At 53.6% G+C, this 14,113-nt stretch overlaps 6 protein-coding genes across 6 annotated transcripts; 3 read left to right on the top strand and 3 right to left on the bottom strand.

Annotated features, from left to right (window-relative positions):
- Positions 1–570: 570 nt before the first annotated feature.
- Positions 571–2,139, top strand: NEUTE1DRAFT_46975 (uncharacterized protein; the record flags this gene model as incomplete). The annotated part of the gene is made up of 3 exons (XM_009854459.1): positions 571–1,427; positions 1,521–1,867; positions 2,099–2,139. 3 exons carry the CDS (start codon positions 571–573, stop codon positions 2,137–2,139), a joined length of 1,245 nt encoding a protein of 414 aa, XP_009852761.1.
- A 1,105-nt stretch (positions 2,140–3,244) lies between these two features.
- Positions 3,245–4,468, top strand: NEUTE1DRAFT_66801 (uncharacterized protein; the record flags this gene model as incomplete). The annotated part of the gene is made up of 2 exons (XM_009854843.1): positions 3,245–3,786; positions 3,855–4,468. The coding sequence occupies 2 exons, from the start codon at positions 3,245–3,247 to the stop codon at positions 4,363–4,365; spliced, it is 1,053 nt and encodes a 350-aa protein (XP_009853145.1).
- A 99-nt stretch (positions 4,469–4,567) lies between these two features.
- On the bottom strand, positions 4,568–7,374 carry NEUTE1DRAFT_85482 (uncharacterized protein; the record flags this gene model as incomplete). The annotated part of the gene is made up of 3 exons (XM_009854842.1): positions 4,568–5,248; positions 5,384–6,285; positions 6,342–7,374. The coding sequence occupies 3 exons, from the start codon at positions 7,372–7,374 to the stop codon at positions 4,568–4,570; spliced, it is 2,616 nt and encodes an 871-aa protein (XP_009853144.1).
- Positions 7,375–7,831: 457 nt separating this feature from the next.
- NEUTE1DRAFT_117714 (uncharacterized protein) lies at positions 7,832–9,497 on the top strand (the record flags this gene model as incomplete). Its single annotated transcript, XM_009854841.1, has 2 exons — positions 7,832–8,193; positions 8,426–9,497. The coding sequence occupies 2 exons, from the start codon at positions 8,030–8,032 to the stop codon at positions 8,973–8,975; spliced, it is 714 nt and encodes a 237-aa protein (XP_009853143.1).
- A 118-nt stretch (positions 9,498–9,615) lies between these two features.
- Positions 9,616–11,333, bottom strand: NEUTE1DRAFT_147844 (uncharacterized protein; the record flags this gene model as incomplete). Its single annotated transcript, XM_009854840.1, has 2 exons — positions 9,616–11,081; positions 11,152–11,333. The coding sequence occupies 2 exons, from the start codon at positions 11,275–11,277 to the stop codon at positions 9,816–9,818; spliced, it is 1,392 nt and encodes a 463-aa protein (XP_009853142.1).
- A 315-nt stretch (positions 11,334–11,648) lies between these two features.
- Positions 11,649–13,751, bottom strand: NEUTE1DRAFT_66790 (T-complex protein 1 subunit zeta; the record flags this gene model as incomplete). The annotated part of the gene is made up of 6 exons (XM_009854839.1): positions 11,649–11,961; positions 12,016–13,015; positions 13,074–13,310; positions 13,392–13,413; positions 13,475–13,569; positions 13,650–13,751. 6 exons carry the CDS (start codon positions 13,689–13,691, stop codon positions 11,723–11,725), a joined length of 1,635 nt encoding a protein of 544 aa, XP_009853141.1.
- Positions 13,752–14,113: the final 362 nt, after the last annotated feature.

The raw sequence follows: 14,113 nt of genomic DNA, 5'->3' as shown, positions 1-14,113 counted from the left end.
ATGGAAAAAGTCAAATGATTTGGTCCTTATATACCAGACAGCAGCATCCATCGCCAGCAATCCCTCGTTCCATATGGAGGCTATGACCTCCTTTCTACATAACTTCCTAAAACGACACCCATCCCAGCAGTGAGGGATCACAGCATTTTCAAGAAATTCGATAGATATCGATCAGATACACATACTAATAGAATCATGTCCCTATCTGCCCAAGTACGTAGTTGCCTAACAATGTTGCGGTGCCTTGATCTTCCCCGTTACTTCCCTTTCACTCGGGACTCGCGGTATCAGAATAGGCAAGTTCCTACCTCTGTATGTGTCCGTCTCGTTATAGCTCGAAACGAAGAAGGGGCCAATGATTCTGAGGGAGCAACTCGTGCACTCGTAAATCGTAACATGCCACCAAGTTGCGACGTACCGTGTTTGTTGATAAAAGGCAGTGCGATCATCTCGGACGAAACAAAACTTACTCGGCATTCAATCCGCAGCATTCACCAGCAAGCAGCAATACTGAAAGAAAGAAAAAATATCAACAGTCGAAGGAAGAGAATCTTTTTAAAGGATATCGCCATGGCTGGTCCGGCACTCCATCTAATTGACCTCAATAACTGCAAGTACGAAGGCGGTCTCGATCGACTTCGCCTCTCCATTGTTCTATCAGGTCTGTTCAGCGAACCAGTCTACCTGACCGAGAGGACGCTCCATCCCATTGGAGAGGGCACCAACGCAGAACATACAACGGCCAACAAAATTCTAACGGGTCTGGCCGTGGGGGTTTCGTCCGTCCACTATTCCCAGAGGGGCACCATTGTCGTGCTGTTCGTCCCACATATGCTCCGTGACAAGAGGCCGTCAAAAATGACTAGTTCTACATTGGATGGCTCAGCTGCCATGCTTTTCCTCACAGTTCTTCCCTATATTCTATTCTGTCACCTCGGGTCTCGGGAATTCGGCGCTTACGACTACTACCCAAGGGATTACATGTTCACGCTCAAAATCACAGGAGGCTCTTACGTGCTCTCTTCCAACGGGCCATCGATTATCTATCTACAAAAAGTCTTTCTTCCCAATCTGAGTTTGCTCGGTATACATCCGAGGTCCTTTGTCGACTTGTCAATGACGAAAGTGGAAAACCGATTTCCTACAGGTAGCCAACCAAACCTCTACATCACTATAGAGGAGCTGGAACTGGAATTGTCTATCAATCCTCTTGTTGCGCCGCTGAAAAGACGCATTGACTTGACCAATCGGGGGGAAATATGGAAAGTAACCGCTTATGCTCATTGCCCAGACTATGTCTCTTCGAGGTTCAAGCAGCTTCTTGAAAACGAGATGTGCGCCGCTTTCCACTACCAGCGAGGGCCCCGTGATACGGGTACCTCTAGTCATGAAGAGAACTCGGACCCGGAGAAGTCGATTGAAGTGGAGTACGTGCAGTTTGTAAATCCTGTTTTTCAACCACGTGAAGCTCACCTCTGTCACGTTCTGTTTGTTGCCGAAGCCTTGGAATCGGGATGCAGCAGAATCGACCCGCGACACTCCCTAGAGCCCACCGAGTCATACATTGGATACGAGCTCACACGCGCATTGCCCATTGAAATCATCCATCAAGTCGACATCCCCAAGGTGGGAGATGTGAATACTGTTGTATCTTCAGACGAGCAGGCTGATGAGTTTATACTGAATCTCATTCGAGATGGTCTGCGTGGACTGCGGGCCGAGCTGCTTCATGGCCATGCCGTGGACAGCCAACAAACCTGGGGGTTCATGTCGCTCTACCAGTTGATGGCTCCCAGTTATGTGGACTGGAACGACGGGAGCAGGAGAGTGACAGCCAAAGCGTTCAGGGAGGACTATCCTGGTCTATGTAAGTCATGATTTGGTTCTGCCAGACTTGTTCCATATCGACTTGTGCATTTCAATCACCAAGAAAAAAAGGGGCAGCTTCATTAACGATGAGTCTTCAAGACGTAACCCCACAACCAAATCCAGCGGAGGAAACAGCTGGAGCCAGTCCCGGTGCTGTCAACTGTTCGACCACAAGGGAGATCTTCCAACATTTCCGGGTTTGGAATAAAGTGAAGGAGACCGAATCCAGATCGCAAGAGACAGGTCTTGTTCGGAAAGGCCTTGGATTAGGTTGGTGAGCGGGTTGCTCCAGTCCGACAAGAGGCGCACGAAGTGACGTTCGGATGGTAAGATTGACCGGTCACAGAAGAGCGTAGACTTAGCGTTGAGATGTAAAAAAAGCGGTATAGATTTTTGATGATAGAACAATAACGACTCGGACGGAGAAGGTATGCGTTCTGATCGGGAAATAGTACCTTACTGGTCTTGCGAAAACCACTTGCATACCTCTCGTATTTCTTTCGCCGCAGTTCTACCATTGGAACTCACTGTGGAAAAGTCAGTGTAGCCTGAAGCAGCGCAGGCGTAGGTAGTCCATAAATACACATACTTTCTGGAAGAACACATGAACTGGGCGTGAGGTGTAGGTATTGTTTTCGTCGTGATGCAAATATTAAATTGACCCCCGGTGGTTTCCCCAGCAACTATCGCTGCCGCCAAGCAGGAAGCTTTCAAGGCACCCCGCAATCTCCTCCACAGAAGCAAAGAAACCCCCCGAGAACCCCCCACACCACGGGGAAGAAGGGCGCTCCAGTCCCCCACCAAACAGGTGATTGCCCCCTTCAGGTTGCAAGCTAGACCCTGTCAAGCATGTCAATCGCAGTGTCCACAGCTGGTTCCTGCCGGGTGAATTGAGGGGAAGGATGGCGCAAACAACCAGGAAAATAGGCTGAAATCAGAGCTCCCCGCCGTCATGTGGAACACCCCCGGCCGGCGCTCAAGGTTGATTCCTCTATTGCCCTGGCATCGAACCCATAACAACTTCCAGTTTCCCGTGTCACAACACGAAATTATACATCCGAATGCGCTGGATTCGGTCCGTTCGGGAGGAAGTTGTGGCGGGTGAGCTTATGTACTTTCCTCTTCGGTACTGAGCCTGTGGTAGCACCATGGAATACAAATTATCGTTCTTTCCCTCGTACCCTCTGCCTTCCCATCTCGTGATTATTTCCTTCATTTTGTGAAACAGCGTCAATGACATCATCGCCTCATTCTTGAGCGACACACTCGAGACTACAAATTCCTCCAGCAACAACAAGCATCACCACCACCACCATCAAGCCAGCAAAGTATAGCTAGCAGCGCATTGGATATTATCGATCACATAACAGCCAACATGTCTGACGCAACCGCCTCCTTCATCCCCTTGGGAGCCATCATCCAGTCCCTCTACGTCGCCGGCACCAACATCGTCCTCGGCTTCCCCTCCCAAAAGGCCTACGAGTCGCACAATGCCTGCTTCTTCGGCGAGACCATCGGCCGCGTCGCCAACCGGGTCAAGGGCGCCAAGATCGACTCACTCAACGGCGGGCAATCGTACACTCTGGCCGCCAACAACGGGCCCAACAACCTGCACGGCGGCGTGGTCGGCTGGGGCAAGAAGGTCTGGGACGGCCCTAAGCCCGTCGGCATTAGGGAGATCCCCGCGTTCGAGGGCAAGAGCGACAAGATTGACGGTGGTGAGAGCGTCCAGTTCACGCTGGTGAGCGAGGACGGCGACGAGGGTTTTCCCGGAAAGGTGGAGGCCAGGGTGATCTACACCGTTAGCAAGGAGAAGGGCGAGGATGGCAAGGAGAAGGTTTTGCTTGGTATTGAATATGAGGCGGAGCTGTTGGATGGTGAGGTGGAGGAGACGGTCATCAACATGACTAACCATTCGTATGTGTTTTCCCTCGTCTTCCCGGTGGACCAGTGTAAGCCGAAAGGCTGACGCTTACGATAAACAGATACTTCAACCTGACCGGCGGCCCTTCCATCGAAGGCACCATCGTCACCCTTGCCACGAACCAGTACCTCCCCGTCGACCAAGGCGGCATCCCCACCGGCGGCCCTGTGCCCTTCCCCAACCCTGCCGTCAAGGCTGGCAACGTCCCATTCACCCTCGGCGCTGCTGAGCCCGACATCGATGACTGCTTCATCGTCAACGAGGACCCTTCGTCAGTTCCCATCGATACGCGCTCGCTGCCTCTCAAGAAGAACCTCAGCGCGTTCCACCCCGAGTCCAAGATCCACCTTGAGGTGTACAGCACCGAGCCCGCCTTCCAGTTTTACACGGGCAAGTATATCGATATTCCCGCGGTGGACGGCGTTCCCGCTCGCAAGCCGCGCAGCGGCTTCTGCCTTGAGCCCAGCAGGTGGGTCAACGCTTGCAATGTGCCCGAGTGGAAGGGGCAGATGTTGTTGAAGAAGGGAGAAAAGTATGGATGCAAAATTCTGTACAGAGCGTGGAAGGAGTAGGGAGATGTGGCGTGGAGGGAAGTGTGAAAAAACAGGCGAGATTAGATACCAACAAGGAGGCACGAATGAAAGTAGTCGTACACGCAATGATGCTCTTGCAGTTCGCTCCTTTGTGCAACTATGGTGGTTTGCAAGTCAGCGTCAACCGAGGCATTGCCAAAGAAGAACGTGGTAAAAATGGCGATGAATCATCACCAGTGTCCTATTCTCCATCCTCATCCTCATCGTGATCCTCATCCTCATTCTCCAAACCCGCTTCATCAATTTCCCTTCCACCCTCGACCGGCGGCGGTGCGGGTGTCTTCACCTCCTGCTTCCTCCACAACCCCGCCAAAAAATCGCTCGTACTCGCCTCCTCAATTCCCTTATCCTCCCTCTTGCGCAAGAACCTCGGAAACCTCAAACTCAGCCCCTTATCCTCCCGCACCAACCCAATCGCCGCCGTGTACGTCGGACTAATCGTGATATCCGCAAACGCCACTTCCCACACCTCCTGCGGCTCAAACCACACATCCGGGTTGCCTCCCGCGTACTCGACAAATCCCGGCTTCGCCACATGTACATTCCTGGGCTCCCCATCGGAACTGAAGGAGCCGTCCTTGTCGTAGACTTCGCGGTTGGCTTTGTAGAAGGAATCGGTGAAGCCCGACATGCACTTGCAAACTGCTTCTAGTGAGCCGGTTTCTTCGTTGCGCACGGCTAGCAGGATTGGTGACCACCACTTGGCTTTGCGGCCGGTGCCGTGCCAGGCGGCGATGGGTATTAGGTCCAGCGTGTCGACGCCGGCCGAGGTGCCGATGTAGTCCTTTTTGACTTTAAGCCAGGAGTCGAGACGCTTGTCGGGTTCGTAAGTTGCTAGGAGGGGTTTGCGGCGCGATTGCTTCTTTTCGTTGGAGTTGGGGTTGGGCGTATCGGAAGATGCTTTCGTTTCTGCGGGATTGCCTTTGCCCATTCCCTTTAGGGACTTTTTGGATGAGACCGAGACCGAGACTGCGACGGCATCGGAGGAGGTAGCGACCTGCTCTTTGGGAATTATTGAGTTGGTATTGTCGTCAGGCCCAAGGGCTTCAAGCTCTGGTAAATTGTCGAGAATCTTGACCATGATACCTTCACACTTGCTATCAACGGCCGACTTGAAGAACTCGAGGACTGTTTCCGACTCTTGGGATGTCGCATCGATGCTTTTGACCCATGTAAAATGGTGCGGTATCTCCACAAAGAGTGATCGCAACATGTCTCGTCGTTCTCGGAAAGATCTGTTGAGGAGTGGTTGTCCATTGAGATACATGAGGTCGAATGCGAACAGACACACGTCGATAGTGATGGTCCCTATCGCAACGTCTTTTCTGGCACGGTTCGTTAACGTCTGGAAATTCTTCAGCTCGCCTGTGGCCCGGTCCACGGCGACCACTTCGCCCTCCATGATGAAGCTCTGGACATCTTCACCCCTAATTTTGGGAACGAGCGCGACGAGATCGGGGTATTTGTCTGTCATGAGTTCTAGATGGCGGGAAAAGATGGAGACAACTCCCCTCTCGTCACAATGGATTTGGGCACGTTGGCCGTCATACTTGTACTCGCAAGCGAAATCACGCCCTTGAAGTCGAGAGAGCATTTCTGACAAGTCCCTGGTGATGCCCCCAAGCATGGGCCGCAGCGGAATGTGAAGTGTTAGACCACATCGCACCAATAACTCCTCAGACACGCCAATCTCGAGCAGTACCGGGACAAGGTCGTTGTAATCTGGATGTCGGGCATACGAGGCCTTGACAATTTCCTCGGCCTTCGCATATACCTCGGCTAGCTCCTCTTTCTTCAGCCTTGCCAGTTGATTTGGGTCTTTCGTCGGGATGTTCGCGCCTGGAGGTTTGGAAAGCAAAAAAGCTCGAGCTAGGGCGATGAGCATAGTGGTTTTGACAGCTCCGATGCGCAACTAATCCATGTTAGCGAGGTGATAAGGTTCGGAAAGACCCAACTCACATGTTGACATAATGTCCTGACGACATATCTGCTTTCTTCGCCTCCGCGAGCATCTTGGAGCAGTTTGTCAACAATCCGTTGCTTTACATCACCGCTGCCCTGCCCCTGAGTCTTGGAGATTTTGACTAGTGACTGGAAGACCCCCTTGATTGTTAACGGTTTTGGCTTTCGTAGAGTGAAGCTTTGTTTCTTCTTTGCCTCAAATGCAACATCGCCCGGGTCACCCAGCTTATCGTTAAGTGCTTTGAGCGACCTGTTGTCGAGGCCACACACTTGTTTGAGAGCCTTTGAGATAGCAGAACCACCCAAACCAAGTTCCATAGACACGTACGGTGGGGAAATTGCGTTCGTTGCCAGCCATACTGCGGGCAACAAGCTGGACGGATCTCCCTCAATCAACAATCGGACACAGTTGACTAGCGTGTCGACAATTTTGATCCTGCTTGTGGTGCTGCTAACCAAGACAAAGCATCGTATAAGGAGGGCGTAGGACGCATCACCTCTATCAGTGGCCCACGATTCCTGGAGCTGGTGGATGTACTTGGATGGATTGAAGGTCAAGGGACTTTCGTCAAGAGGAATAGATGCCGATGCCTGGTCTTCTGTAGCGGCTGCGGAAGAGAGTGACAATGTATTCTTCCCTTTGGGCCGGTCAGCCTTGGGTGGTGCGGTTACTGTCTGTGGATTTGACTCATTGGTTGGTTCAACGCCATCTGTGTCCACGGGCTCTGTTGCCGACACTGCGACATCCTGCGAGCGAACATCATTTTCCCTCGGTGTTGATGAGGCCCTTGCTTCAGCATCCCATTCGGCCTGCAGCTTTCGCGCAAGCTCCTCATCATTCAAATGCTCTTCTGACGACCCTTGCTGAATAGGCTGTGAGTCGGATTCCTTGGGCAAAGGAGATGGTTCCTTGGAAGCCCCATTCTGCTTTTGTTTAGCGAAAAAGTACTCAAGACCTCTGCTAGGAACAGAAAAAGATTGTTTTGTGCCCGAGTTGAGTTTGCGTTTCTTGGCTGGACTGGACATGTTTCGGGGTGGGAAAGTGTTTGGAGTCTGGAGTTCAGAAAGTCACGGATCAAAGAGGCTCATGATGCAAAAGGGTTCAAGGCGGTCTCATAACAAGAAGTCGTCGACAGTTGTTCGGTCTGTTTTTCTTTTCCTGAATGTTTGCATCCGGACCCGGCCGAGTTGATGACGTCTGGTTGATCGCGACAAGCAACAACGCGTTTGCCAGCTGCACGAGCCTGCCACGCGGCCACCTGACCGACCAGCTGTCTCGAGCTGTCGAAGCTGTCACGTCACACGCTTTCCGAAGACGTCGCAACTCGCAAGACCTGCTCGATGTCTCTTTGCCAAGATGTTTACCCCACCAGTGAAGCTAACCCTAATCGGGCTCTAGCGTTCACACACGAAAAACCAGCCCCATGAAAGGGCAGTTGTTCACGGCAGGAACCCCACCATCCGCTCTTTGATGGATTGAGGCCGAAAACTTGCGAACGCAAAAGACAGCAAGAGAGCCCCTTCGACAAGTCGACGCTCTGCATTTGTCCCCCCATCAACTGCCCAACCTCGCCGAAACTCCAGCACCGACCCCCCCGCGCCCACCCATCTTCTCCTCCCTCGCCCCGAAGATAAATACCCCCCGACCCTCAACCAAACTCGTCCTACCTTTTTGCCCATCATGAACGGCGAGGATCCCCAAGAGCGCCCCGACTTCATCCGCGCCATCATCAACGGTCTCGAGCGCTACAACCCTGAAGCCGCTGGCACTCTCGAGGCCTACCTCACCCAACAATGTGAGGAGAAGTTCTGCGATTGCAACGCCAACCGCGCGCTGCTTAAGCTGTACGTCGACACCCTTCAATCATAACTACATCTACTCTCCCCAGCAAAGAGACCTGGATGATGTGCAATCCTAGCATGTATTATCTGATCGTGGAACAATCTCCACGAATGATGTCCAAAATATTAGCTCTATCTGACGACTGGTCTTTCTTTATTCACAACTATAAACCGAAACACCTTGATGAGTACAGTCTTTGCTAACCACAGCCTTGTCTGCCTACCACCCAAACAGCTACCAACTCAACCCCGACCGCATCAAGGATGAGGTCATCACCAACATCCTCGTCAAGGCCATGACCCAGTTCCCCTCGCCCCAGTTCGACCTCGCCCTCCACCTCCTCAGCCCCTCGCAGTTCAACCCGGGCCCCAACTCGTCCTCGGAGCTCACCGAGGCTGTTTCCAAGCTGCGCGCCCTCAACGCCCAGCTCGAGGGTGCCGAGTACGCCCGCTTCTGGGCCACCCTCGACAGCGACGATCTCTACGCCGACCTGACCACCGACATCGCCGGCTTCGAGGACATGATCCGCGTCCGCATCGCCCAGCTCGTCGGCCAGTCGTACCGCGAGATCCAGTTCCCCGTGCTCGAGAGCTGGCTCGGCCTCAACAACTCCGAGGCCACCACCCAGTTCATCACCGAGACGTGCGGCTGGAAGGTCGAGGGCGATCTCGTCCAGATCCCCAAGAACGCCGACAACGAGGCGCGCAAGGCCGAGATTCGCGAGGACGTCAACGTCGACATGTTCGCGAGGGTCATCAAGCGCAGCTGGGAGGAGTCTGCTTAGGCGCCGTCAACACTTGGCAGTGTCGAGAAATGCTGAAGGAACGCAACGAAACGGGGAAGGAAAGGGAGGAAGAAGGTTGAAGAACTGAAGAGACAAAAATCCCTTCTTTCGAAACATGGAGAGAGGGGGGGACAACAAGAAGAAGAGGACGAGAAACAATGGGGGGCCTGATGTCAATACCCGTATAATTACATCCTTCTGTGTGTGTGATTGGGCCCCAATTTCTTGCATCTGGTAGCAAAAAAAAGCTCTGGCGTTTTTGGGTTTTGAGACAAATGTTGAAGAACGGAACTGGACGGGCACGTTTTTATCCCGTTACTGCTGTTGCTAGCTACTTTACACTGTCCTTGGTCTCGGAACAGACAGCCGTTCGCGTAGAAAGAGGTAGAAGTGGGATTCCTGACGGCGGTGACGGATGTCTTGCGGGTTTCTATGGTGTTTGGAAGAGCATACATGGTAGAATTTGTCAAGGGCGTCGGAATATGAAACTATGACATGACCAGTACATGACCAGTTGGTAGTCCCGTCTTTGGCAAGCTTTTCGGCGTGGTTTTCAACTTCCCTCAAAGAGCCCAACGTGTGTATGAACTTGTTGCCGTTTCAGCTTCCCAGCAATCATGTTTTCTCGCTTCGTGATATTCGGAGAGGTAGTTTGGTTCGCATAGTCTAGTTAATCCCGAAAATATCCCCTTTAAACTTTTCGGCTCCCGAACGCCTTTTCACTACCAAACAATACATGACACTGACAATTCTACCACAGTCCCCTTTCATAGACTCCGCTCTCATGTCCATGAATAATATCTCGAATCCTTGACTTATCTCCATGAGCGTCCTTGAGATTTACCGCTTGACACTCAACTCCTCCCACTGCACACCCGCCCACTCCTCCACGTACCCAGCCACGCCCCTCTCAATTCCCCTCGGGCCACAATCCTTTTCACAAACGCCCACAATAATAGTACCCCAATCCATACCATCCATCGAGTCCTCCTCGCATTCCAGCTCCTCAATCGCATGCGGCGTCAACTGCACCTCAAAGACCCTTCCAGCACCGCAGTTTCCACAATTGGGAATCTTTCCCTTGCCAGCAGAAGAAGTGGTAGTCACCTTCTCGTTCGCGTTCGCGGCGCCAGCGGGCACGTGAAGGAGCTTGCCCACCGCATCATTCTTGCTGTACAAAAGTGGCTGTCCCGCAAACTCGTACCGAATCACCTGCTCCGGGTTCTGCCCGACGCGATCGGCAAACCGCTGGAAGACCGCGTCCATGGTGGATTCGAAGACGTCCTTGTCTTCTTTTCCTCCTCCTGAGCCGGAGCCAGAGGCGCCTTCGGTGTCGATGTCCATCGTTTCGATCTTTTGAGGAGGAAGAGCAGGGGTGGGGTCGAGAGTCTCGTAGTCGGCGTCCCAGATCCAGCGTTCAGGGTAGGGAGGAGGGAGAGCGGAGGCGTCGGTTGGCCAGGGCTCGGAGGGGGCCGGGGCGGGAGTTTGAGTCTGCTGGGTGGTGGTGGTGGTGGTGTTGTTGAGGGAGAGGGTTTGCGCAAAGGTTTTGGGGAGGTCATCCTTTTCGGCTTGTTTCTGTTCTTCTTCGTGTTGTTGTTGTTGTTGTTGTTGCTGTCCTGATGTCGTGTCTTCCTGCGGCTTCGGTGTCTCCTGCTGCTTTGGCGCAAATGGGTTTGCAGCAGCAGTTCCCCTAGGCGCAAAAGGGTTCACTGAGGAACCACTACCGCCGGACGCAAAGGGGTTGGTCTTTGCTCCTCCTCCTGCGCTAGCAGCCGGCTTCGCACCGAACAAAGCCTCACCCAGTCCCAGCGTGGAAGCCTTGGGCATCTCCTTCTTCTCCTGCTCCACCGCGGCAGTAGTCTTCTTCTTGTCCTCCTTCGCCGTGGGCGCATCTACTGCCACCCTGACGCCCCTCACGGCTCTGATGCTGCCCTCCTTCCTGCGGCAGCTCTTCCTCCGGCAGGAAAATACGTAAAGACGGCGCTCGTGGCCAGGAAAGTGATCGGGGAGTTCGGCGTTGAGTTGGAGGAGGAGGACCATGTAGTCCTTGCAGACCTTGCACTTGGCGAAAGCGGCCGAGGCCGGGGATTCTTCGTCGAGCCATTCCTGCGGAGGTATTTCTTGGTTAGGAAAAGGGAAGAACCAGAACCGCGATTGGAAAAGGAAAACATCATACAGGACGACCACCGAGGCGGCTAACCTTCTCGCCATTGGAGTCGGCGTCGGCATAGCCTAGAAGGACGTTGGTCTCGGTGAACTCGAGATCCTCGCCCTCGTCTGAGGAGTCATCGTAGGGAGCCATATTTGCTGATAGACGTCCGGTTTAGGTGTCGTAAGATGGACTTGAAATGGTCCGGGAATAGAGTGTTCAGAGGTGTAGGAATGGATACTATCTGGTGGATCACAAATATGTCAAGCATGGAATTTTGTAATTTTTGGCGCCTGGGCAACTGAACTCCAATGCAACAGCGGGACCATCAAATTTTGGCGGGGTAAGTTTTCAGCGGGCCCCGCTGTGATCCGTGGAGTCGGTTCCAGCCCGGTCCCGTATTATCCAGGGTTGTTGATATGGCCCTTGCTCAGACAGGACCAGCCAACCCCTGAGGTGTGGATTATCATGGAAGCCCCAGGGGTATGCGTTGAGGAAATAAGCAGGAAGGACAGCATGAAGTTGTGTTTTTGACCTCTCATCGCCATGTATTAGTTTTTCAATAGGTATCTTACATGCAGACGATTTACACAGTTGTTTAAGAATCGGGACCGTCCATGCCAGGTCCAGGACCTCCAGCCCTACCCATCTGTCTCGCCTTGAGAAGCTCGTCGCACAACAACAGGTTAGATGCGATGCCGGCACTGGAGGCGACGCAGTTCCTCAATACTCTGAACGAATCATAAACACCCTCCAGTGTAGGGTCCATAGGCTCGCCAGTTGCAAGGTCGAGACCAACAACATTGCCCTCGGCTTGCTCGTCTTGAAGAGCAGCGACTGAAGACGAACAGTTAGCATGTGCAAAGCTGGTAGAGGAGAAACATGACTTACGAGAATCTTGAACGTCAAGACCGGCGTTGGCGGCAAGGGTCTTGGGAATAACCAAAAGAGCATCGGCAAAAGCCTCGACACCCCACTTGGCCTTGCCCTTGACCGTCTTTGTGAAGGCATCGCTCTTGAGATGGGCAGCGCAGGCAACCTGGAAAGCGCCACCACCGGGAACAACACTCTTGTCGACAATCATGTTGTAGACACTGCGAAGACCGTCACGGACGGCATCCTTAAGCTGGGTGATGGTGTGCGCATTGGGGCCCTTGATAAGGAGGGTCACGGACTTGGGGTCCTTGACCTCCTCGATGAAAGTGTACTTCTCCTCACCAAGCTGTTGCTCGTAGACAAGACCAGCCCAACCGAGAACCTCCGGTGAAAGGTCGTCGACACTGTTCTGAGCAACACCGCCGCAGACGAGCTGAAGTCTCTCCATATTCCTCCTCTTCGCTCTCCGGAGAGCGAGGATACCGTTCTTGGCCAACACATCCAGAGACAGAGGGTCGATACCCTTTTGGTTGATGATAACAAAGTTCTTGGTGGGATCGTTGCCGCAGACCTCCTTCTTGAGCTCGACGATCTTCTTCAGCTTGGCATCGACGAAGCGACGCTCACTCTCCACGAGCTTGTCCCTCTGCTCGGCACTAGAGTAGAAGAAGCCAGAGTTGATCTCGGACTTTTCGTATTCGAGGGAGACGTTGAGGGTGAGGATGTAGGCGTTCTCAACGCGCTTGGGCATATCGGGATGGCGGGCGCCGTGATCGAGGGCGAGACCGCGGATAAGCTGGGTATCAGAGGCAGTGCGGTGTTGCATGGTCATGATCTCGATCATGTGAAGGTCGGGCTTGGCCGGGGGCTGGTAGATAGCGAGGACGGCATCGACAATATCGGCGGTCAAGCTCTGGGCCAGGCTGGCGCTCAGCTTGGTGGCAAGCGAGGTACGGGCGACGGAGAGGAGGAGCTCGCGGTCGACCTCGCGAGGGAGCTTGAAGTCATCGAGGAACTGCGACAGTGTCAGGAGTGTTCCGCGGGAACAGACAAAAGCGACGAGGGATGCTGACCTTGAGCGCCTCGGTCTTGGCGATCTCGAAACCATCTGTGATTATCCTGGGGTGAAGACCCTCGGAGATGTAACGATCGGCCTGCTTAAGGAGCTCTCCCACCAACAACACCACCGACGTTGTGCCGTCACCGCAAATGTCGTCTTGGGCGGTCGCAGCACGGGCGATCATAACAGCTGTCGGGTTTTGTATTTGCATCTCACGGAGGAGGACGTTGCCATCCTTTGTCAACTTGATCTGTTGTGCATCGCAGGGCGGTCAGTATGCTGTGATGATGGCATCCATCCCCGCCTTCCACCCCCTTTATGGGATTCGTACCTGACCGGCGCCATCGACAAGCCTGCATTGCACTTGTTGTTAGCCAAAAGTAAAACTACAAGATGCCACCGGAGCTTGCGTACATCTTGATGGTGCCCGAGGGGCCCAGGTTGGACTTGAGGACATCTTGGAGGCCCTCACCCGCGGTGATGTTGACCTTGAGAGCTTCGCCCCGCCGCTGTTGACATGGTTAGCAAACAAGACATGCACCAACTCGCTCGGGCCCCGAGGGGCGCTTGACAGAAGGATCGTTCGTACCCGGGACTCGGCCTTGGGGTTAAGAAGCTGGGCAGCAGACATGGCGGATTAACAGTGGATGGGACGAGGATATCGAGATTGTTTGTATAGGAGAGATGCGATTGCGGGGTGGGATGTTCTTTGGCATGTAAAGGAGCTGTTCCCCGATCCTGCGTTAGCTTTTTTTTCCGTCGTGTTCCAGTCCAGGCGACGGTTTGGGCGGAGGCGGCAGGCAGCCCCTGTCGTAGGTCCAGTACAGCTTGTGAGGTGGTCCCGCTCCCGTCAGTGCTGGCATTCTTTCTGGGCGTGCCGTGTCGTGCTGGCATGGAGGGGCGGTGGCAGGCGGTGGGGTGCCCGGCATGGAACAAGAAGGAAGCTAGGACCACCTCCCGCACAACCTAGGTACTGTAACTGAGCTGCCTGTTTCCGCCATCAGGTGGCCTGGCCTTCCATTCCATGTGGATGTTAGTGACATCTCAAGTAAT

The sequence above is a fragment of the Neurospora tetrasperma genome (genome assembly GCF_000213175.1).
Source record: "Neurospora tetrasperma FGSC 2508 unplaced genomic scaffold NEUTE1scaffold_5, whole genome shotgun sequence".
NCBI lineage: Eukaryota > Fungi > Ascomycota > Sordariomycetes > Sordariales > Sordariaceae > Neurospora > Neurospora tetrasperma.
Note: the sequence above shows the minus strand (reverse complement) of the source record. Positions and strands in the feature narration are given on the sequence as shown.